The sequence below is a fragment of the Bombina bombina genome, chromosome 3 (genome assembly GCF_027579735.1).
Source record: "Bombina bombina isolate aBomBom1 chromosome 3, aBomBom1.pri, whole genome shotgun sequence".
NCBI classification, from domain to species: domain Eukaryota; kingdom Metazoa; phylum Chordata; class Amphibia; order Anura; family Bombinatoridae; genus Bombina; species Bombina bombina.
This window is the reverse complement of record NC_069501.1, coordinates 512,426,678-512,451,225: the sequence shown is the minus strand read 5'-3', so window position 1 is coordinate 512,451,225 and position 24,548 is coordinate 512,426,678. Positions and strand designations below refer to the sequence as shown.

The 24,548-nt window shown below is 40.3% G+C and overlaps 1 protein-coding gene across 2 annotated transcripts in view; it reads left to right on the top strand.

Moving 5' to 3' along the window:
* The window catches only part of KIF21B (kinesin family member 21B), a 513,509-nt gene that overhangs the window by 231,087 nt on the left and 257,874 nt on the right, over nt 1-24,548 (top strand). For both annotated transcript variants that reach the window (XM_053706916.1, XM_053706915.1), the window contains exon 19: nt 18,587-18,752. In XM_053706916.1, the coding sequence (XP_053562891.1) occupies nt 18,587-18,752 (166 nt within the window). The remainder of the gene's footprint in view (nt 1-18,586; nt 18,753-24,548) is intronic.

The window sequence follows — 24,548 nt, the reverse complement described above, 5'->3', positions numbered from 1 at the left end:
TGTAGAGATGAAAATTTACCTGACGGAGTCCAGGTTATCAAAGCTTCTAAATGCTTGCCGTATTCTTCATTCCATTCCGCGCCCTTCGGTGGCTCAGTGTATGGAGGTGATCGGCTTAATGGTAGCGGCAATGGACATAGTGCCATTTGCGCGCCTACATCTCAGACCGCTGCAATTATGCATGCTAAGTCAGTGGAATGGGGATTACACAGATTTGTCCCCTCTGATAAATCTGGATCAAGAGACCAGAGATTCTCTTCTCTGGTGGTTGTCTCGGGTCCACCTGTCCGAGGGTATGACCTTTCGCAGGCCAGATTGGACAATTGTAACAACAGATGCCAGCCTTCTAGGTTGGGGTGCAGTCTGGAACTTCCTGAAGGCACAGGGATCGTGGACTCAGGAGGAGAAACTCCTTCCGATAAATATTCTGGAGTTAAGAGCAATATTCAATGCTCTTCTGGCTTGGCCTCAGTTAGCAACACTGAGGTTCATCAGATTTCAGTCGGACAATATCACGACTGTGGCTTACATCAACCATCAAGGGGGAACCAGGAGTTCCCTAGCGATGTTAGAAGTCTCAAAAATAATTAGCTGGGCAGAGACTCACTCTTGCCACCTGTCAGCAATCCATATCCCAGGCGTGGAGAACTGGGAGGCGGATTTTCTAAGTCGTCAGACTTTTCACCCGGGGGAGTGGGAACTCCATCCAGAGGTGTTTGCTCAGTTGATTCATCGTTGGGGCAAACCAGAGTTGGATCCCATGGCGTCTCGCCAGAACGCCAAGCTTCCTTGTTACGGATACTCTAGATGCTCTAGCAGCGCCTTGGTTCTTCAACCTGGCTTATGTGTTTCCACCGTTTCCTCTGCTCCCTCGACTGATTGCCAAAATCAAACAGGAGAGAGCATCGGTGATTCTAATAGCGCCTGCGTGGCCACGCAGGACCTGGTATGCAGACCTAGTGGACATGTCATCCTTTCCACCATGGACTCTGCCTCTAAGACAGGACCTTCTAATACAAGGTCCTTTCAATCATCCAAATCTAATTTCTCTGAGACTGACTGCATGGAGATTGAACGCTTGATTCTATCAAAGCGTGGCTTCTCCGAGTCAGTCATTGATACCTTAATACAGGCACGAAAGCCTGTTACCAGGAAAATCTATCACAAGATATGGCGTACATATCTTTACTGGTGTGAATCCAAGAATTACTCATGGAGTAAGGTTATGATTCCTAGGATATTGTCCTTTCTCCAAGAGGGTTTGGACAAAGGATTATCAGCTAGTTCCTTGAAGGGACAGATTTCTGCTCTGTCTATTCTTTTGCACAAGCGTCTGGCAGAAGTTCCAGACGTCCAGGCATTTTGTCAGGCTTTGGTTAGAATTAAGCCTGTGTTTAAACCTGTTGCTCCCCCATGGAGCTTAAACTTGGTTCTTAAAGTTCTTCAAGGAGTTCCGTTTGAACCCCTTCATTCCATTGATATTAAGCTTTTATCTTGGAATGTTCTGTTTTTGATGGCTATTTCCTCGGCTCGGAGAGTCTCTGAGCTATCTGCCTTACAATGTGATTCTCCTTATCTGATTTTTCATGCAGATAAGGTAGTTCTGCGTACCAAACCTGGGTTTTTACCTAAGGTGGTTTCTAACAAGAATATCAATCAAGAGATTGTTGTTCCATCATTGTGTCCTAATCCTTCTTCAAAGAAGGAACGTCTTTTACATAATCTGGACGTAGTCCGTGCCTTGAAGTTTTACTTACAAGCTACTAAAGATTTTCGTCAAACATCTTCCCTGTTTGTCGTTTATTCTGGACAGAGGAGAGGTCAAAAAGCTTCGGCAACCTCTCTTTCCTTTTGGCTTCGGAGTATTATACGCCTAGCCTATGAGACTGCTGGACAGCAGCCCCCTGAAAGAATTACAGCTCATTCTACTAGAGCTGTGGCTTCCACCTGGGCCTTTAAAAATGAGGCCTCTGTTGAACAGATTTGCAAGGCCGCGACTTGGTCTTCGCTTCACACTTTTTCAAAATTTTACAAATTTGATACTTTTGCTTCTTCGGAGGCTGTTTTTGGGAGAAAAGTTCTTCAGGCAGTGGTTCCTCCCGCTTAATCCCTTCCTTGTCCCTCCCATCATCCGTGGTATCCCATAAGTAATGAATGATCCGTGGACTGGATACACTTAACAAGAGAAAACATAATTTATGCTTACCTGATAAATTTATTTCTCTTGTAGTGTATCCAGTCCACGGCCCGCCCTGTCATTTTAAGGCAGGTCCAAAATTTAATTAAACTACAGTCACCACTGCACCCTATGGTTTCTCTTTCTCTGTTTGTTTCGGTCGAATGACTGGATATGGCAGTTAGGGGAGGAGCTATATAGCAGCTCTGCTGTGGGTGATCCTCTTGCAACTTCCTGTTGGGAAGGAGAATATCCCATAAGTAATGGATGATCCGTGGACTGGATACACTACAAGAGAAATAAATTTATCAGGTAAGCATAAATTATGTTTTTTGTTTATCTTTGCATCGCACACATGTCCGCTGTTTATAGCATTGGCCATTTCCAATTGATGACGATTTTTGTTGACATTTGAGAATTGGTCTACGGCATACCATGTGATCGAAATTGTAACCAATAGGGGTTCGTTCCATTCAGGGCGAGAATTGTAGGTTTTTGCAACACTGTATTTATAACTATCTGCATTTGTAATTGTTTTTAAGTAGATATTTTTATATAGATGTATTGGTCTAAGAGTTTCTTGGGACCATATTTAATAAGATTGGATTTTTCTTGTATAGCTAAATTATACTATATGCGTTACTTTGGGATGAATTTTAACCCCTAAAGGACAAGGCCAATTTTTCAATTTCTTAGCCTTAAGAACCAGGGCTATTTTTACATTTTTGCTGTGTTTGTGATTAGCTATAATTTTCCTCTTACTCATTTACTGTACCCACACATATTATATACAATTTTTCTCGCCATTAAATGGACTTTCCATTTTTCATTATATCTTATAATTTGCAATATTTTTTTTTTATAAAATATGATAAAAAAAAATGAAAAAAACTTTCTAACTTTGACCCCCAAAATCTGTTACACATCTACAACCACCAAAAAACAACCATGCTAAATAGTTTATAAATTTTGTCCTGAGTTTAGAAATACCCAATGTTTACATGTTTTTTGCTTTTTTTTTTGCAAGTTATAGGGCAATAAGTACAAGTGGTATTTCCCAACCATTTTTTTTCCCAAAATTTGCATAAGTTACATTTTACACTGATATCTGTCAGGAATCCCTGAATAACCCTTCAGATGCATATACATATATATTTTTAGTAGACACCCCAAAGTATTGAGCTAGGTCTATTTTGGTATATTTCATGCCACCATTTCACCACCAAAAGCGATCAAATAAAAAAAAATTGTTCACTTTTTAGTAACGTTTTCACAAACTAAGTTTCTGACTGAAATTATTTACAAACAGCTTGTGCAATTATGGCACAAATGGTTGTAAATGCTTCTCTGGGATCCCCTTTGTTCAGAAATAGCAGACATTTTTGGCTTTAGCATTGCTTTTTGGTAATAAGAAGGCCGCTAAATGCCGCTGCGCACCACACTTGTATTATGCCAAGCAGTGACAGGGTTAATTAGGTAGCTTGTAGGTAGCTTCAAGGGTTAATTATAGCTTTAGTGTAGAGATCAGCCTCCCACCTGACACATCCAACCCGCTGATCCCTCCCAAACAGCTCTCTTCCCTCCCCCACCCCACAAATGTCCCCGCCATCTTAAGTACTGGCAGAAAGTTTGTGTTTGTTTTTAAAAAAAACAACCAATTTTTAAATTATATATTTTCTGCAGTGTAGGATCCCCCCTTACCACCCAACCTCCCTGAGTTCCCCCAAATAGCTCTCTAACCCTCCCCCCTCTCACTATTTGGTGCTATTTTGGGTACTGGCAGCTGTCTGTCAGTACCCTCTTTTCAAAATAATGTGCCCTTTTTTTATATAAATATTTATTTTTCTGTAGTGTAGCTGCCCCCCTCACTACCCCTTCCCCCTCTCCCAGATCCTTTTTTTAAAACATAATTTCCCCTCTCCCTCTCCCAACACCCGCTCCCACCAAGACTTCAATGCACATATTAGTGCAGATCGTGGGCACATGCGTGCACACACACACGCTCACACAATCAGGATTACCCACCTCACTATCCCCTCCCCCTCTCCCAGATCCCTTTTTTAAAACATAATTTCCCCCCTCCCTCTCTCAACACCTGCTCCCACCAAGAATTCAATGCACATATTAGTGCAGATCGCGGGCGCTTCCAGCCACTTTAAGCCCCTAACGACCAGTGTTGTGTATGTACGTACCCTGTACGACATGTGTCATTAAGGGGTTAATTAGGGGAGTTTTTTTTTTCTTTGAAATGTATCTATGATTGGATCCTTGTGTGTATAAAAGCCTAGCACATTTATTGTTTTAATATGAGCCTGAGGAAACACTGTGTCAATGTGAAATGGGTCACTGTGTATCTATGTGTTTGCCACAATAAACACTATTTTTAACCTATTTGCTTTTTGCACGCTTGTTGGTTTTGGTATGATACAGTTAAACTAACTGGCAGTACAACCAATCCTTAGATACATTATTTACAGTTTGCCACCGGATACCTATTACCTGGTTCCTGAAACGGGAGGCGAGTTAGCTAGATTACTCTAGAAGATCTGGCCTGCAAGTAAAGCACTTCAATGTGCTTCATCAAATGTGAGTGAATTTTCATTCATAATCGTTTTTCTTCTTAAATGGAAAGAGTCCACAGCTGCATTCATTACTTTTGGGAATTAAGAACCTTGCCACCAGGAGAAGGCAAAGACACCCCAACACAAGGCTTAAATACTCCTCCCACTTCCCTCATCCCTCAGTCATTCTTTGCCTTTCATCCCAGGAGGTTGGCAGAGAAGTGTCAGAAGTTTGGTTTTTGTCTCTTATGGAGGGTAGTACTCTTCGACATGGGACGGGAGTTTTCTTTCTGCGAAACTATCCCTACTCACTTTAACAGCTCAACAAGCAATCGGTGTTGTTGAACTTCGCTTCGCTGCCTGCTTTCTTCTCTCAAGTCTATGGCAGAGGCGATGCTACTATCTGTCACACTTGAAGGGCTGTGTTCCTATTTCCACGCATAGATTCCGGTAAGATCATTTCATTTTTCTTCTTCATGAATGTACTATCATACAAATGTTTTCGGTGAGGTGCCTACCTTGCGGGATTTACTAGACTATGGGGTCTCAGTGGGACTCCTTTTGTATCTTGGAATCAAGGGTTAATATCTCCTGAGGGGGATTATTGAACTGGGGTGGGGTAATCATGTTTCTATGTGATTCAATCTGCTTATGTGTAGTGTTAACTGGGCTCATGGCTTGGAATATAAAGGCCTTTTGAAGTGATGCAACTTTATGGTTGGGAGCGCTTTTTTGGACTGTATGGTTCACCTTGTGACTGGGACGTGATTACGTTCTGGTCTCCATTTCCTCATTCCTGACCATGTGGCGACATTTCCTCATTCCTGACCTGTGGTCCGCAAGGGGTCTGGTTCATAGGAGGTGGTGAGTGCCCCAGCCAATGTGGGTGTCAGGTGCCGTTTAGTTTTTGTTTTTCTTATAGTCCAAATTTGCATGAAGGATTCTGATGCTGAGACTGTTCAAATTTCAGATTCAGATTCTTCTTCCTGTGAAGAATCTGGTTTGGCCTCATTGACACATGTCAATCAGTTATGTTCGGTATGCCGTATTAGAGCGTTTTGTTCCCCAGGCTCGGAGAATCAAGGGACGGCTGAGCCATCCGCCTCTGGGGGCCCTGTCCTCCAAGAGGCGAGTTCCCTACTGCTCCCTCCTACTACACATGTGGATAGCCCAGATTATGTTTACCCCTCCTTGCAGGGTGGCTTGTTCCCCCCGGAGGTTGTAGCACGTTTTCACTTCCACATATTTTTTGCAATTATTCGTCTGCAGAGTCCAGACGTTTATTTGCGATTGTGCTCGTGCCCTATTGTCCCGGGTCTCCCGGCCTTGGGAGGGCCTGTACAGTTCCCTGAGTGTGTAGCTGTCCCTGAGTGTTGTGCCTTTCATTACAGAATAACGCACCTTCACGTATTACTCAGACATGTTTTTCAGTTATTAGACGACCCTATCCTTAACGGTCTTCTACTTCGAATGGCTCACCTCATTAGACATGAGGGGATGAAGTAATCTCTCAATTGTCTGTTATTGAGATCCTTCCCAGTTTTGTTGGAAGATCAGGGTTCCGTTTGGCTTATCCTGCGGGTAGGGCTGTTTCTTCGTGGGCGTTAACCTACGGGTTGCCTTATATTTTCTTTTATCTGATTAGGATGTCTTTTATTTTGGTTATATGTTTCCTTCAGGAACTTTCTGGGATCGATACTCACTGTTACTTCTGCGGAAGTTTGTTAAGGGACATGTTAGTCCTATGTTTGTCTGTTATTCCTTCTTTCCCTCTGAGGGAGGATTTGTGAAACTTGACAGTTTCCTAACTGTCCCTGGCAGCAGGCTGGTCCTGTTTGGGTTTTTCTGTCTCGTGGATGTTCATACACGTGGCACCGTTTCAGCTTGGCTGGTCTGGTCGAGGCGCTGAGTGCTCATATTATCATTTGTGTTTCTTGTTTTTGTTTTAACAAGTTCATCAAGCATTCTAGAGGACCTGTGGGTTCGTGAGGCAGGAAGGATTGTTTTAGTCCTTATTAGCCTTCAATCTGGTTGACTAGGTCATTGGATTTCTGCTGCGTCACTCTCTCTTGCGTCTGATATTATCGGGACTTAGAGTTTCCTCCCCCATGCTGTGGAGGGTTGGAGGGCTTAGCGCCTCTTCCCGCCGAATTTGGGCAGTTTGGCCTTCTGAGGCACTGGGATTGTCCTTTTTGGACTTGGTCCTTCAGCAGCTAGTAGCCTGATGGAAAGCTTACCTGCCTAGCTGCGGAAGATTTGCAAACTGTAACCAGCTGCGGCTATTTGCACATTGACTGAGTAATATCAAGCCGTTTTCATGAGACCTTTTTGGTTTCACCATTTTCTCCATGTGGGTTTGGTCTCCTTTTAGGTACCTGGTTTTCCCTCCGGGAGATGGTTGTACCCTTTTAGGGACTCTGGGCATGGTCTCCTTTGGGCTCTGCTTAGGATTCTTCCCCAGAGCTGGAAATGCTCTGCATCCTTTTCTCTCTGTGATCCTCTGATGGTATGTAGGTGATGTGAAGACCAGCCTTTGCTCAAATGTCTTTGGCCTAGAGGTATCCCCTTGCTTATGGTCCTGTGGCTGTTTGAGCGTCTATGGGCGCTAGTGTTGTTGTACGACTTTTAACGCCTTAGCTCTTTTGGAGCGTTGGACTTCGGCAAGGGGTGGTCTCTTCCTTGGGTCGAGACTTGCGAGTTATTCTCTTTATCCGTGTTGATCTGGATATTGCATTGATATCTCCCTGTGGGTCTGTTTTTTATATCAGACGGGGTGTTAAGTTCTCGGTTATTGTTTGTTTAAACAAATGGGAACTCGGATCTATCTTCACCCTGGTGCTTCCGGTTGCTGAGGCTTCACTCAGCGTTTTCCCTTGTGGACCCCATTGCGGGTGTTACCGGACATTTAGGCTCTAGGGCTGATTCGGGGTTCCCCAGTTCTAGGGAACTTGGGCTATGACCTTTACTCTGACTAATTGACCTGGTCATGGTTAGCCAGGTTTTCTGAGTGCTGATGCTCACTGGGCTTGACTTATGACTTTATGGTCAGTTTCTCTCAGTCAGCTTTCTGTAGTAACTTTATGGATTCACTGCTCTGCAGGCAAATGGGTTTGCAGTGTCACTGCTGCAACTATTGCACATTGGATGTGTGTTAGCAAGCAAAAATTTTAGGGGGATTCCTTCCATGTTCATTTGCGTTGGAGATTTGTTCTCTCCTTTAGCCTGTGGCTTCGTGTATTGTGGGTAGGTGCTCTGCCTTTCTGGCCCATTCCTTTTCTTAAGGTGGTGGCTTATTCTCCTTCTTATGGAGGTGTGGTCCCTTTTTTAGGGCTTCTTGATTCCGGAGGTTGGAACTGAGAGTTAACCTTTCAGAGAGGGGTATTCTCTCTGGGTTTTGACGTTCCATCTGAAGTCTTGCTGGCTCCGTGTCGAGATTATGTTGGGCTCCTTTGCTAGATTGGGTCTATGGCCTTGTCGTCTTTTCCTAAGGCACGGGTTGGCACCCGTGCTCTGTTGGGATGGCTGTGGCCATTCTTCCGCTCGTTTTTGAGCTGGTGTTGGGGATCTTCTATTCCCCTGTTTCAGACGTGCCGACGCTTGCGTTGGCCCGGCTGGGAGTGGGTTCTGAGATGCGTTGTCATCTTCAGGATCTAGGTTGGCATAGTGGCTAGCTCCCTGGGCTTCCAAGCAGAAGGTCCAGGGTTCCAATCCACCTTCTAGTTCTGGTTGTAACCTCTCATTCTTGGGGTGCAGTGGGCCTCGTTGAGGTTAGGTGCTTCCCCCTTTTGGAGACCTATGTGTAGGTCTGGCGGCTTAGGTTGCCTAGAGTATGCTCTCTGTCTGGGAGGTTTTTTTTGCAATCTGTTCTCTTGCTGGCCGCTTTTTACATCTCAGCAAGTATTCTTCTGTGTCATCCTGATAATGGCTGCGTGTTCTTTACTCAGATTTTTCGTCTGGGTCTGTTACACGTCTTTTTGTGTCGGAATACTTCAGTATTCTACGTTCTGACGATGTGAGGACTCCGTCTTCAGTTGCCTTTTGGGGCTTTGCACGATGTTGAGAGAAAAGTTTCTCTGTTCCGATGCTCGGTCCTAAACCTCTGGTTTCTGCTTGGTCTAAGCATAGCCTCCCTTTGTTTGTCAGGACCTATTTGGGTCTTTGTGGGCTGGGCTCGCTTTTGGGGTTTTCCTTCTATGAGTTTTGTGGTGACCTTTCGGTTTCCCTTCGGTTCTTTCTTGCCCTATCCCTTTAGGAGTTTAAGCTGGTGTTCCCTTCGTCAGTGAGGGGTGAGGGACCGACTGTTGGGCGACGGTGTCTCCTGGAGGACTGTTGGCTCAGTTGAGTTCGATGTTGCGGTCTCTAGCTAGGCTTCTGGACTATCTGCGGGTCAATGTCCTTGGGGCTTTTTCCTTTTTAAAGTTTTCTCGGCTTCGGACGAAGTGGGGTTTTTGTTGGGTAGTGGTTCAGGCTTGGTGCCCTCAGAATGGGCCACCTATTGTTCCCTCCCGTCTTGACATTCAGTGTCCTCTGTGGCTTGGGTATTGTTTTCCCAAAAGTAATGAATGCAGCTGTGGACTATTTTCATTTAAGAAGAAAAACTTAAATTATGTTTACCTGATAATTTTCTTCTGATGGAAAGAGTCCACAACTCCCCACCCATATTTTTTATGTGGGGCATCGTTATTTATTCTTCTGGCACCTTTCACCCTAATATTTCTTCTACATTATTTAAGCCTTTGGCTGGGGTGTCTTTGCCTCCTCCTGGTGGCCAGGTTCTTAATTCCCAAAAGTATTGAATGCAGCTGTGGACTCTTTCCATCAAAAGAAAATAAAATTATCAGGTAAGCATAAGTTTAAGTTTTACCTGTGTTATAAGACTATACTATGTACTATGCTATGTGGCGCCTTCTATAATTTGTTTTATAGCATTCTTTTGAGTGAACGGACATACACAGAAGAAGAGCAGCCAATATGTTTTCCAGAACTTTGGATTTTGTTGTTTCAGAAACACTTTTTGGGAACATATGTGAATATTCCCTGACATATGACTTTTAGCACTTTAATTCATTATTGTTTCCTTATTTATTATCATTATTTTTTATTATTGAATGATTATTATGTATTGACCATTTATATACACCTGTTTGCACTTCTGCAATTTTAATAATTTATAAATTATTAATTTTTTTCAGTCTTCACAACAGATTGCGAAGATAATGAGATTACATTAAGGGAAATTACTTTAAATGATAATCACCTAGATTACGAGTTTTGCGTTATGGTTTTCAGCGTAAAAACCGTAATGCAGCCATTACGAGTCGTGTCGGTATAGCTATACCGCAAGCATTTTAGCCTGTAACGCAACGTCAATCCTGCACTCAAAAAAACAAGTGTAGGATTTTATAGCGCCGGTATTACAGGTTGTGCAGTGAGGCTAAAATGCTTGCGTTCCAGCCTATACCGACACAATATGTTCCGCTATCTGAGACCAGTAGTTATGAGTTTTGCGCAACAAAACTGTTACATAAAACTCATAACTAAAATCTTACAAAGTACACTAACACCCATAAACTACCTATTAACCCCTAAACCGCCACCCTCCTGCATCGCAAACACTATTTAAAATTTATTAACCCCTAATCTGCCGCCCGCCCACATCCCCGCCACTATAATAAAGCTATTAACCCCTATACCGCCGCCCTCCCGCATCGCAAACACTATTTAAAACATATTAACCATTAATCTGCTGCTCCCGACATCGCCGCCACTAATAAAAGTTATTAACCCCTATTCCGCCACTCCCCGACATCGCCACCACTAAATAAAGTTATTAACCCCTAAACCTCTGGCCTCCCACATCACTGCCACTAAATAAACCTATTAACCCCTAAACCACCAGCCCCCCACGTCACAAAAAAATAAATTAAACTATTAACCCCTAAACCTAACAACCCCCTAAATTTAAATTAAAATTACAATATCTTTATCTTAAAATAAATAAAAACTTACCTTTGAAATTAAAAAAAAAAAAGTTTAAACTAACAATTAACCTAAAATAACTATTATACTAAAATTAAAAAACTACCAATTAAATAAACTAAATTACACATAAAAAAAACTAACACTACTAAAAAATTTTGAATCTAAAATTACAAAAAAACTAATTTATGTAAGAACTTACCTGATAAATGAATTTCTTTCATATTGGCAAGAGTCCATGAGCTAGTGACGTATGGGACATACATTCCTACCAGGAGGGGGCAAAGTTTCCCAAACCTCAAATGCCCATAAATACACCTCCCACCACACCCACAACTCAGTTTAATGAATAGCCAAGTAGTGAGGTGATAACAAAAAGGAGTAAAAAAGCATACAAAAAGAGGAACTGGAAATATAATTGTGCTTTTATACAAAAAAACATAACCACCATAAAAAGGGTGGGCCTCATGGACTCTTGCCAATATGAAAGAAATTAATTTATCAGATAAGTTCTTACATAAATTATGTTTTATTTCATGTAATTGGCAAGAGTCCATGAGCTAGTGACGTATGGGATAGAAATAACCAAGATGCTGAAGTCCACAGAAGAGTTACTAGAGAGGGAGGGAGAAAATAACAACAGCTATTTTCACTGAGAAATTAAATCCACACAATAATTAAGTTTTTCTTAAAAAAACGTAAATCAAAAGCAGTAGAATCCAACTGAAACAGCTGCCTGAAGAACTTTTCTACCAAAGACTGCTTCAGAAGAAGCAAAATACATAAAAATGGTAAAAACAATAAAAGTATGCAAAGATACCAAATTACTGATTTGTAAATTTGATCAACCGAAGCTTCATTCTGAAAAAGCCCAAGAAAAGGCGCCTGGACTTAGTAGAATGAGCTGTAAATCTCTGAGGCGGAGCCTGCCCTGCCTCCAAATAAGCCTTGAAAAACAAAAGCTTTAACCAGGATGCCAAGAAATGGCAGAGGCTTTCTAACCTTTTCTGGAACCATACAAATAACAAATAGACTAGAAGTCTTCTGAAATCCTAGTAACCTCGATATAGAATTATAAAGCTCTTACCACATCCAAAGGATGTAAAGAACTCTCAAATAATTCTTTAGGATTAGGACACAAAGAAGGAACAACAATTTCTCTACTAAAGTTGTTCAATTCACAACCTTAGGAAAAATAGAAGTCCACAAAACAACTTATCTAGATGAAAAAATCAGATAAGGAGACACACAAGGGAGAGCTGATAAATCAGAAACTCTTCTAGCAGAAGAGATAGTCAAAAGAAACAACACTCTCCAAGAAAGTAGATAATCTTCAAAGAAAATATAGGCTCAAAAGAAAGAGCCTGTAAAATCCTTAAACCAAATAAGACTCCAAAAAGGAGAAATTAATAAATGAAAAGGCTTGATACAAACCAAAGCTTGAACAAAACATTGAATATCAGGAAGTTTAAACAATCTTTCTAGGAAATAAAACGGAAAGAACAGAGATTTGTCCCTTCAAAAAATTTGCAGAAAACTTTGCCAAACCATCCTGAAAAAACTGTAAAATCCTTGGAATTCTAAAAGAATGCCAAGAGAATTTATAAAAAGAACACCATAAAATATAGGTTTTCCAAACCTGATAATACATGTTCCTTGAAACAGACTTATAAGCCTGCAACATAGTGATAAAAACTGAGTCAGAGAAACCTCTATGACTAAACACTAATCAATTTCCATACCTTCAAATTAGTAATTTGAGATCCCGATGGAAAAATAGCCCCTAAAACAAAAGGGCTGGCCAAAGAGAAAGTGGCCAAGGATGGCATCTGGACATCCGAACAAGATCCACATACCAAACCTGTGAGGCCATGCTGGTGCTATCAGAAACACATGAGACTGTTACAATATGATTTTGGAAATCACCCTTAGAAGAAAAAAACAGAGGCGGAAAGATGTAGCCAGGTTGCAAAACCAAAACATTGCTAATGCATCCACCATTTCCGTCTGAGGATCCCTGGACCTGAAAAGGTACCTGGGAAATTGAGAAAACACATCTGTATAGAGATACCACTCTCCTGGATGTAAAGACTGACGGCTGAGATAATCCAGCTCCCAAATGTCTAAACCTGAGATATAAATCGTAGAAATTAGACAGGAGATGAATTCCACCTAAGAACATATTCAAGATACTTCTTAATTGCTAAGGAACTGCGAGTCCCTATTTGATGATTGACATATGCCACAGTTGTGATATTTGTCTGACTAAAGGGAACATGAAAAGTTCTCTCCTAAAAAAGGCCAAGCCTGAAAGAGCTCTGAAAATAACATGGAGTTCTAAAATATCGATTGGAAACCTTGCCTCTTGAAGTTTCCAAACCCCTTGTGCTGTCAGAGACCCTCAGACAGCTCCCCAAGCTGGAAGACTTGCATCCATTAAGATTTACAGTCCAGGAAGGATGAACAAAAGGATGCCCCCTGAATAAAACGATGATAGTCTAATCACCAAAACAGAGAGAGTTGAGTGTTAGGATTTAAGAATATCAACCGTGATAGCTGAAAACAATCCCTGCACCATTGATTCAGTATGCAAAGCAAAAGAAGTCTCAGATGAAAAACGAGCAGAGGGAACCATGTCCGATGCTACAATTATGAGACCTAAAACTTCCATGCACATAGCCACTGAAAGGAATGTTCTAGACTGTAAGTTAGACAGGATAACGCCAATTACAATTGACTTTTGTCCGATAAAGACAAAGTCATGAACACAGAATCCATCTAGAAACCAAAAAGAGAGGTGACCCTTGTCTGAGGAATCCAGAACTATTAGGTAAATTAAATCCTCTAACCATGTCTTGAAAAAACAAAACTAGTTGATTCATGAGAGATTTCAATAAAAGAAAAGATTAAGCTAATGCCAAGATACCATCCAAATAAGAAAACACCACAACACCCTACTGTCTTATTACAGAAAGAAGGGCATCCACAACCTTTGAAAAGATTCATAAGGGTGTCGCTAGACCAAAAGGAAAAGCGACAAATTGATAAAGCTTATCTAAAAAAGAGAAACTCAGAAAACACAAGTCTGAATGAAATAAGATATGAGGATAAACATCCTGTAAAATGGTGTGGACATGAAATGACCTTGCTGAACAAAAAGGCATAATAGCCCTTATAATCGCCAACTTGAAAGTTGAGACTCTAATGCGCCAAGAATGACGCATTACGCAAAAGGAAGTTACATTTTTTTTTGGCGCAAAACTAACACCAGAAAATAACACAACTCACGTCATAACAAACTTGATTTCGCGCCAAAACAACTGGCATCAAAGGCGCAACTTCGTGCCTAAAAATATTTGCGCAAGAATGACGCAATACAAAACAGCATTTTGCGTCCTCACGAGCCTAGATTTGCCCGCAAAAAAAAAATGAAAAACAAGTCAAATTAGAAAAAGACTGAACCCCAGGTAAGAAAAAAGTTTAAATAAATTTCCCAAACATGATTCCTATACTGAAACTGTTTAGACTGCAAAGGGAAATATACATAGACCTGACTCATGGCAAATATAAGTAAAATACATATATTTAAAACTTTATATTAATACATAAAGCGCCAAACCATAGCTGAGAGTGTCTTAAACAATGATACATACTTACCAAAAGACACCCATCCACATATAGCAGATAGCCAAACCAGTACTAAAAACTATCAACAGAGTTAATGGTATATAAGAGTATATCGTTGATCTGAAAAGGGAGGTAGGAGATGAATCCCTATGACCGATAACAGAGAACCCTTGAAAAGATTTCCTGTGAGAGAAACCATAAACTCAATAGGCGATACTCTCTTTACATCCCTCTGACAAACACTGTACTCTGAGAGGAATTGGGCTTCAGAATGCTTAGAAGCGCTTATCATAGAAGAAATCATAAAAAAACAAGCACAAACTTACTTCACCTCCATAGGTGGCAACATTTGTAAAACTGATTTGTGGATGTGGTGGGAGGTGTATTTATAGGCATTTGAGATTTGGGAAATTTTGCCCCCTCCTGGTAGTAATGTATATCCCATCAGGGCCGGATTTACATCTCAGGTGCCTGTAGGCACAAAAACCTGAAGCGCCCCCCCCACCCCCCCACCCCCCCTAGAAAAAAGTGGAAAAAATGAGGACTTTTTTTTATTATTATTTAGGACAACTAAAAATAAATATTAGATGTAAAATTACATTTTCCCTTTTATGGAGATACACAAATACACACACCAATTGCAATATTTGTTGTAATGGAAGCTACACCAAAAATCAATATTCACTTGACTCAAATGGCCATACAATTTCTATTATGTATAACAAAAACAAATCATGTTAAACTTTTAATGCAAAATATTCTAAAGAAAACCCTATTTAAAGGGACATCAAATGTGACAGTTTGCTGGGCATTTTATTATTGCACTAGTGCTTGCAGAGAAGTGTGTTAGCCTCTTGCAAAAGAGTTAAACACATAGTCAATGTCAGTTCTGAGACAGCAATACACATCTGTGCAGACCCAGATGGGCTCATAGGACATGTTTATTGACAAGCCATTAGTGTATTGCTTTTCTGGAGATGACTTTGACTATGTGCTTAACATTTTGTTGGAGTCAAACACAGTTTTGTGTAAACAATAGCAATATTAAAACTAGCAGCATGCAAGCTCATCACCATCAACAACCTGTGCAGCCAGTGGAAGAAAATATAAAATGTAGGGAAAAAAATCTTGTAAACTCTGATATTTTTGGTACAAACACACACAGATGTTACATTTATTTTGTTCTGAAATATAAATATCATATGATGTTGCTCTCAAAGGAAAACATGGAATGTTGTAGATTATATGTAATCCAGGGGTCAACAAATGTGTTTAAAATTAGAATTTAGAAATTCAATGGGAGGGGTTTAGTTTTAATCTTTGCCCCTCTCTCCTTCATGGCTCCCTCAACTGCTGTAACATATTCCCAATGAAACACTCGACTTTGTAGGCACCTGGCAGCACAATTCTTACTAAAATAAATGCCCTCATAAAAAAAAAAAAAAAAAAAAAAAAAATTTTTTTTTTTTTTTTTTTTTTTTTTTTTTATTATTGACAGGCAGGCGCCCCTCACTGCAAGGCGCCTGTAGGCACATGCCTACTGTGCCTAATGGGAAATCCGGCCCTGTATCCCATACATCACTAGCTCATGAATAAAGCATAATACAAACAATAACACCTAATCTAATAGCCCTATAAAACTAAAAAAGCCCCCCATAATAAAAAAAACCCCTAACCTACGATAAGCTATCAAAAGCCCTTAAAAGGGCCTTTTATACGGCATTGCCCTAAATAAATCAGCACTTTTATCTGAAAAAAAATACAAAGACCACCCAACAGTAAAACCCACCACCCAACCAACCCCCCAAAATAAAAAACCTAACTCTAACAAAAACCTAAGCTCCTGAAAAGGGCATGTGTATGGGCATTGCCCTTAAAAGGGCTTTTAGCTCTTTTAAAAAAGCCCAAACCCTAATCTAAAAAAAAAAACACCCAAAAAAGTAAAAAAAAAAACCCTAACATTAACCCCCACTGATCCACTTACAGCCAATAGGACTGCAAGAGACGCCATTTTGAAAAAGGCCCCCTTGCATTGAAGATTCAGTGTACAGTGGTGACCGTATGAAGAGGACGCTCCGCGCTGGATGTCTTTGATGGATGGACCCGCTATGCTCCACCGAAATAAAGATAGAAGACGCCGTCTGGATGGATGAGGACCTCGCGCCACCTGGATGTCCGGACATCAGAAACTGTAAGTGGTTCGTTGGGGGTTATTGTTAGTTTTTTTTTTTTACTTTTTTAGGTGTTTTTTTTTTTTAGATTACTGTTTGGGCTTTTTTAAAACAGCTAAATGCCCTTTTAAGGGCAATGCAAAAGAGCTAAATGCCCTTTTAAGGGCGATGCCCATGCAAATGTCCTTTTCAGGGCAATGGGTAGCTTAGGTTTTTTATTTTGGGGTGTTGGTTGGGTGGTGGGTTTAGTGTTGGGGGTCTTTGTATTTTTTTCAGGTAAAAGAGCTGATTTCTTTAGGGCAATGCCCTACAAAAGGCCCTTTTATTGGTAGTTTATTGTAGGCTAGGGGTTTTTATTATTTGGGGGGCTTTTTTATTTTTATAGGGCTATTAGATTAGGTGTAATTGTTTTTATTTTGGATAATTTCGTTTGTTATTTTTTGTAAATTAGTGTTTGTTATTTTTTGTAATTTAGTATTGTTTGTCTTAGTATTGATTGTCTGTGAATGAATGTCAATATGTCATGGTTGTAAATGATGCCTTATGAGCCTGTCACATATCTCCCAATATTTCAAAATTTGAAAGAGGGACACCCCTGCACTCCAGTCCTCCGGTCATGTTCAGATCACATTGTGCTGCATGTAGAGCCGGCACTAGACATGTGTTGTGGTGGGTGGAGGTTCCATCCATGTGTAAACACGGGTCGGGGAGGCGAGCTGCCGCTGCGCAGTTACCCTCAGTCATAATCTCACTCAAAATAAAAAAACGGCCCAGAATAAAGAGCAAGCAAAATTTAAAAAATATGTCACACTGTTGTCAGTCTGCCGCGGCACACCTGAGGATCTCTCACGGCACACTAGTGTGCCACGGCACACTGGTTGAAAAACACTGGTATAATAGTTATGTTAGGTTAATTGTTAGTTTAAACTTAGGTTTTTTAATTTTGCAGGTAAGTTTTTATTTATTTTAAGATAGGGATATTGTAATTTTAATATAAAGTTAGGGGGTGATAGGTTTAAGGGTTAATAGTTCAATTTAGTTTATTGCTATGTGGGGGGCTGGCGGTTTAGGGGTTAATAACTTTTATTAGTGGCAGTGATGTCAGGAGCGGCAGATTAGGGGTTAATAACTTTATTTAGGTGTCGGCGATGTCGGGGGCAGCAGATTAGGGGTGTTTAGACTTGGGGTTTATGTTAGGGTGTTAAGTTTAAACTTAACTATTTTTTCCCCATAGACATCAATGGGGGTTGCGTTACGGTGATCGCCATTCTGCGCTTCAGGTGTTAGTTTTTTCTAGCAGGCTCTCATTGATGTCTTTGGGGAAAGCGTGCACGAGCACGTCAAAGCACCCCTTGTATTTTGTGCGGTATGGAGCTCATCGCCACCATATCGCACTTGTAATGGCAGCGTTATGGAGGGTGAAATAACGCAACTTTTGTTGCACTCGTTTTGAACCCTCTATAGCACAAAACTTGTAATCTAGGGGAATATGAGTAGTACTTTTCTTATTTCAGAGGAAGAAGTTTCAAGGGCTTTATCAAAAATAAAAGTAAATAAGTCTGTGGGTCAAGAGAATATTCATTTAAGGGGTCTAAGAGCTACTCCATTAGCTGATGTATTTAATCAGTTACTGTCAACAAGTCTGAAAAATTAAGAGTAATTTGTAAAAATTCTGCTAATTATATGCCAGTCAGTTTGACCTCAGTTGCAGAGAAATTAATAGAAACTCTATTAAAGGAAAGACTTGTTTTATTTTCAGACAAACTACTTAGAAGACGAAGGACAACATGGCTTCACTGCTGGAAGATCATGTCAGACTAATCTAATTGATTTCTTTGACCACATAACTTAGACTAGGGAGGAGCCATAGATGTAGCATATTTGACACTGTCCCACACAACAAATTGATTCACAAAATGTATTGCCTTGGAGTAGATGCTTAGATTGTTAAGTGGGTAGAATGCTGACTTAAGGATAGAAGACAGAGGGTTTTAATTAATGGAGTATATTTAAATGAAGGGTCAGTTACTAGTGGTGTTCCCTATATTTATTTCTTTTCCTAATTTTCTTAGGTTGGCTTCTTCTCCCATTGGTAGGAGGAAAGTTATTCGCCAAGGTCTCCCACTCAGTAAGGCTGCTCGCGTGAAGTGGCAGACCCTGGAGAAGAGAGTACATGAGGTTGTTCTACAGAGGCTAACTTTGCTAAACTTGGAGAGTGACATGGAGAGATTACTCAGGGTAAGAGAGTGGAATTATGGAACAATATTAAGGTACAGTCAACACCAGAATTGTTGTTGTTAAAAAAGATAGATAATCCCTTTATTACCCATAGCCATACCCATATTAATTACCCATTCCTCAGTTTTGCATAACCAACACAGTTATTATAATACACGTTTTACCTCTGTAATTACCTTGTATCTATGCCTCTGCAAACTGCCCCCTTATTTCAGTTCTTTTAATTTAATTTTCTTTTTATTGAAGACACATAGAAAAGACAATAAGGGTACAGACATATTATTATAAAGTTACATAGACATAAGAATATATAAAGATGTGGAATAATACATATTCTAAATCTGTAGACATGTTTACAATACACAAACTCGGCAATGAGAAATATTCAGAATTCAAAAACAAGTTGAATGTAAACAATAGTCACACCATGTATTTTATAATATGGAAATAAAGAATGCTCTTCATGTGTCTTCCTGATTTTTTATAATACAGCAAAATAAGTTTTATTATGAATAAACAGAATGATGAAATTGAAATTATTTGGTTTAAAACTTTTAACTCAATTTGTAAGTGAAGTGAAGCTAATCAGTTTTGCTGGACTAGGTAGAAGAAATAAGGTCAACACTGTGATTAAGTGAAAAGCTGTGAATAACAAAAAAGAAAGTAGGGTAGGTTGCGGTATTGGCTAGAGAAACCACATAGATAATCCTCCTAAACTAGGAGGCACATCATGAAATGGTGGGGGAGGGGGGGAGGTGGTAATTGACGTGCAGTAAGTAACTAATATGCTAATTATATATTGGTCTGATATTATGCCTAGCGCGATGGAGCCTTAAGTTCAATTTTCACAGGGCTGGCAAAACTTATAGAGCCTATTCGAAACGCGGTGCATAATGAAGGTATAATTGATAATAGCAATGCAGGACCTGCCTGCCCTAAAGACACTGTGTTAGACTTTTAACAAAATCCATGCGTCACAATGTATCTATGAACGCACCAATAGGTTATGAATTTTCACTCTATGTCTAAAGTTAGGACGGAAGAGGACTTAGTAATATATTTGAGAACTAAGCAGCTAAACCTAATGTGTAGCACATCTAATGTTAAATCATAGAGTATATTATATTCGCTAAGTTTAATCTAGATTGATATCCCTACTATTGGGAGCTTGGCAGATCTGATAGGAGGTTAGAAGACACAAATGAATTGTGACTTCTAACCTCCTATCAGATCTGCCAAGCTCCCAATAGTAGGGATATCAATCTAGATTAAACTTAGCGAATATAATATACTCTATGATTTAACATTAGATGTGCTACACAAGCGACTCATGTGGTCTGATTAGGCTAAAATGCGGTAACTTACCGTACATATGCAAAGATAGACTATAGAAGTTAGAATGGGACCTTTGTGGTATAAAACATACTTGACTATAAATGACTGCCCCCAGAATAAAATGGGAGCTTAAGTAAGGGTTGGCAAGGGAACAGACGGCACACTCTGTGAAGATTATATTACAACAATGGAGCTGTAGCATTATGAAAAGAGGGATGAAGCAGTTAAACAATATATAGCAACTATATTGTGGGACTTGATAAATGTAAGGGCGCAGCCTTGGCCGCTGGCAACGCCTGAGCTGTAAATATGAATAAAATACAAGAATATCTACAGTAAATATATCTAAATCTAGTATATCCTACTGTTAGAAAGTTACGAAAAGTTTGAATATGACAGCTCTTGCCATAACTGAGGAGGATAAAGATAATAAACTCAGGCCTTAAAGACATCTTACCTCTGACTTAATAGTTATAGTGTAATTGGTGGTTATTGAAACGTTAACTAATGTGGCAACCAAATAAACATTTCCAATCTTAGATTATCATAAATTGGTTGTCCTAGTGTGAAAAAAACAGTCAGTATAAACGTCCCAAGCAAACAGTGATCTTCAAGGGAGCAATGACTTTAAACCAATTTAGCCAATTCCTCTTTTTTGACGCCATACATATACATTCAATGGCTTATAAGTACCAAAAATAGTGCTTGCTGATTTACGAGAAGTATGCTTAAGGTAGAGATCTGTAAATTGTCTCAGTCCTGGAAATAATTTTTGATTTACTGACGTAGTTTCAGATCTGGCCATAGTAGCAGTACTTAATTGCTATCCCATGTAAAGGAAAAAAGTAATAGAGGCAGTCCAATACACCTATCATCTGTCTACATCTATGGTCTACCTCTATGGTCTACCGCATTGCTTCCAAACCAGGTGGCGTAGAAGATTGCATGTCCTCTCTATCATATGCCCATTTTCCCCAATGGTGCCTCGAACCTAATACTTGCTATTTCAGCCTGCACCTCAGAGATGCAATGCCAAGGGAAATAAAGTAAGTAACAACTAACTGGTAATTGTAAGAAACTTGCAAAAAGAGAAAGGTAACTCAGATCTGTGTAATATTAAATTATGAGTAAAGCCCTATGACAATCATACAATTGAAAAGCATTCATACACTAAAATTTATTGGAATATAGTTTACTAAACCACACATACATAAGCATACCATACATACATAAGCAAATAAAAGGGAAAGACAAAGCTTATCCCAGTCCCCTCTGAGGAACCGTTTTTTGTGAAACGTACATCAGGGGTCCTCTGGGATAAGCTTTGTCTTTCCCTTTTTTTTTAAATCTTGCTCACCCTTGTTGTTCTGACACTTTCAGCAGCACAAATGATAACAGTAAAAGTTAATAATAAGTCAGCCCTCGGATTGTAAGGGCTTAGTCTATATATTTCCTATATATGCTGCTAGTCAGATAGTACTTTGATAAAAAAAAATATTTAGATTTCCAGTTCATCTGGGGTGCAGTGTTTTTAATCAATTTTTTGCCCTTGCTTATGTATGTGTGGTTTAGTAAACTATATTCCAATAAATTTTAGTGTATGAATGCTTTTCAATTGTATGATTGTCATAGGGCTTTGCTCATAATTTAATATTACACAGATTTGAGTTACATTTCTCTTTTTGTAAGTTTCTTACAATTACCAGTTAGTTGTTACTTGTTCACTTAACTCCTAATCTGTGACAGGGGGTCTGGGTAGTTATTAAACCACAAGATATATTTTCTGGCTATTTGCCTCAATAATACGGACCCCCTGTATATTATACACTTTGCCCTACCCCCATCCATACTCATTCCAAATAAAGTAAGTAGCGTTGTCTCCGCGTAGGAGAGAATTGTTGCGATGAAATCTGTATTTCTCCAACATAGGTGTGTCCGGTCCACGGCGTCATCCTTACTTGTGGGGATATTCTCTTCCCCAACAGGAAATGGCAAAGAGCCCAGCAAAGCTGGTCACATGATCCCTCCTAGGCTCCGCCTACCCCAGTCATTCTCTTTGCCGTTGTACAGGCAACATCTCCACGGAGATGGCTTAGAGTTTTTTAGTGTTTAACTGTAGTTTTTATTATTCAATCAAGAGTTTGTTATTTTGAAATAGTGCTGGTATGTACTATTTACTCAGAAACAGAAAAGAGATGAAGATTTCTGTTTGTATGAGGAAAATGATTTTAGCAACCGTCACTAAAATCCATGGCTGTTCCACACAGGACTGTTGAGAGCAATTAACTTCAGTTGGGGGAACAGTGAGCAGTCTCTTGCTGCTTGAGGTATGACACATTCTAACAAGACGATGTAATGCTGGAAGCTGTCATTTTCCCTATGGGATCCGGTAAGCCATGTTTATTACGATCGTAAATAAGGGCTTCACAAGGGCTTATTAAGACTGTAGACTTTTTTCTGGGCTAAATCGATCATATTTACACATATTTAGCCTTGAGGAATCATTTAATCTGGGTATTTTTTGTAAAATAATATCGGCAGGCACTGTTTTAGACACTTTATTCTATAGGGGCTTTCCCTAATCATAGTCAGAGCCTCATTTTCGCGCCGGTATGGCGCACTTGTTTTTGAGAACAGCATGGCATGCAGCTGCATGTGTGTGGAGCTCTGATACATAGAAAAGTCTTTCTGAAGGCATCATTTGGTATCGTATTCCCCTTTGGGCTTGGTTGGGTCTCAGCAAAGCAGATTCCAGGGACTGTAAAGGGGTTAAATATAAAAACGGCTCCGGTTCCGTTATTTTAAGGGTTAAAGCTTCCAAATTTGGTGTGCAATACTTTTAAGGCTTTAAGACACTGTGGTGAAAATTTGGTGAATTTTGAACAATTCCTTCATGTTTTTTAGCAATTGCAGTAATAAAGTGTGTTAAGTTTAAAATTTAAAGTGACAGTAACGGTTTTATTTTAAAACGTTTTTTGTACTTGGTTATCAAGTGTATGCCTGTTTTACATGTCTGAACTACCAGATAGACTGTGTTCTGAATGTGGGGAAGCCAGAATTCCCATTCATTTAAATAAATGTGATTTATGTGACAATGACAATGATGCCCAAGATGATTCCTCAAGTGAGGGGAGTAAGCATGGTACTGCATCATTCCCTCCTTCGTCTACACGAGTCTTGCCCACTCAGGAGGCCCCTAGTACATCTAGCGCGCCAATACTCCTTACTATGCAACAATTAACGGCTGTAATGGATTATTCTGTCAAAAACATTTTAGCCAAAATGAACACTTATCAGCGTAAGCGCGACTGCTCTGGTTTAGATACTGAAGAGCATGACGACGCTGATAATAATATTTCTGAAGGGCCCATAACCCAGTCTGATGGGGCCAGGGAGGTTTTGTCTGAGGGAGAAATTACTGATTCAGGGAACATTTCTCAACAAGCTGAACCTGATGTGATTACATTTAAATTTAAGTTGGAACATCTCCGCATTCTGCTTAAGGAGGTATTATCCACTCTGGATGATTGTGACAAGTTGGTCATCCCAGAGAAACTATGTAAAATGGACAAGTTCCTAGAGGTGCCGGGGCTCCCAGAAGCTTTTCCTATACCCAAGCGGGTGGCGGACATTGTTAATAAAGAATGGGAAAGGCCCGGTATTCCTTTCGTCCCTCCCCCCATATTTAAAATATTGTTTCCTATGGTCGACCCCAGAAAGGACTTATGGCAGACAGTCCCCAAGGTCGAGGGAGCGGTTTCCACTGTAAACAAACGCACCACTATACCCATAGGGGATAGTTGTGCTTTCAAAGATCCTATGGATAAAAAATTAGAAGGTTTGCTTAAAAAGTTCAGCAGGGTTACCTTCTACAACCAATTTCATGCATTGTCCCTGTCGCTACAGCCGCATGTTTCTGGTTCGATGAGCTAATAAAGGCGGTCGATAGTGATTCTCCTCCTTATGAGGAGATTATGGACAGAATCAATGCTCTCAAATTGGCTAATTCTTTCACCCTAGACGCCACTTTGCAATTGGCGAGGTTAGCGGCTAAGAATTCTGGGTTTGCTATTGTGGCGCGCAGAGCGCTTTGGTTAAAATCTTGGTCGGCTGCTGCATCTTCCAAGAACAAGCTACTTAACATTCCTTTCAAGGGGAAAACGCTGTTTGGCCCTGACTTGAAAGAGATTATCTCTGATATCACTGGGGGTAAGGGCCACGCCCTTCCTCAGGATCGGCCTTTCAAGGCAAAAAAAATAAACCTAATTTTCGTCCCTTTCGTAGAAACGGACCAGCCCAAAGTGCTACGTCCTCTAAGCAAGAGGGTAATACTTCTCAAGCCAAGCCAGCTTGGAGACCAATGCATGGCTGGAACAAGGGAAAGCAGGCCAAGAAACCTGCCACTGCTACCAAGACAGCATGAAATGTTGGCCCCTGATCCGGGATCGGATCTGGTGGGGG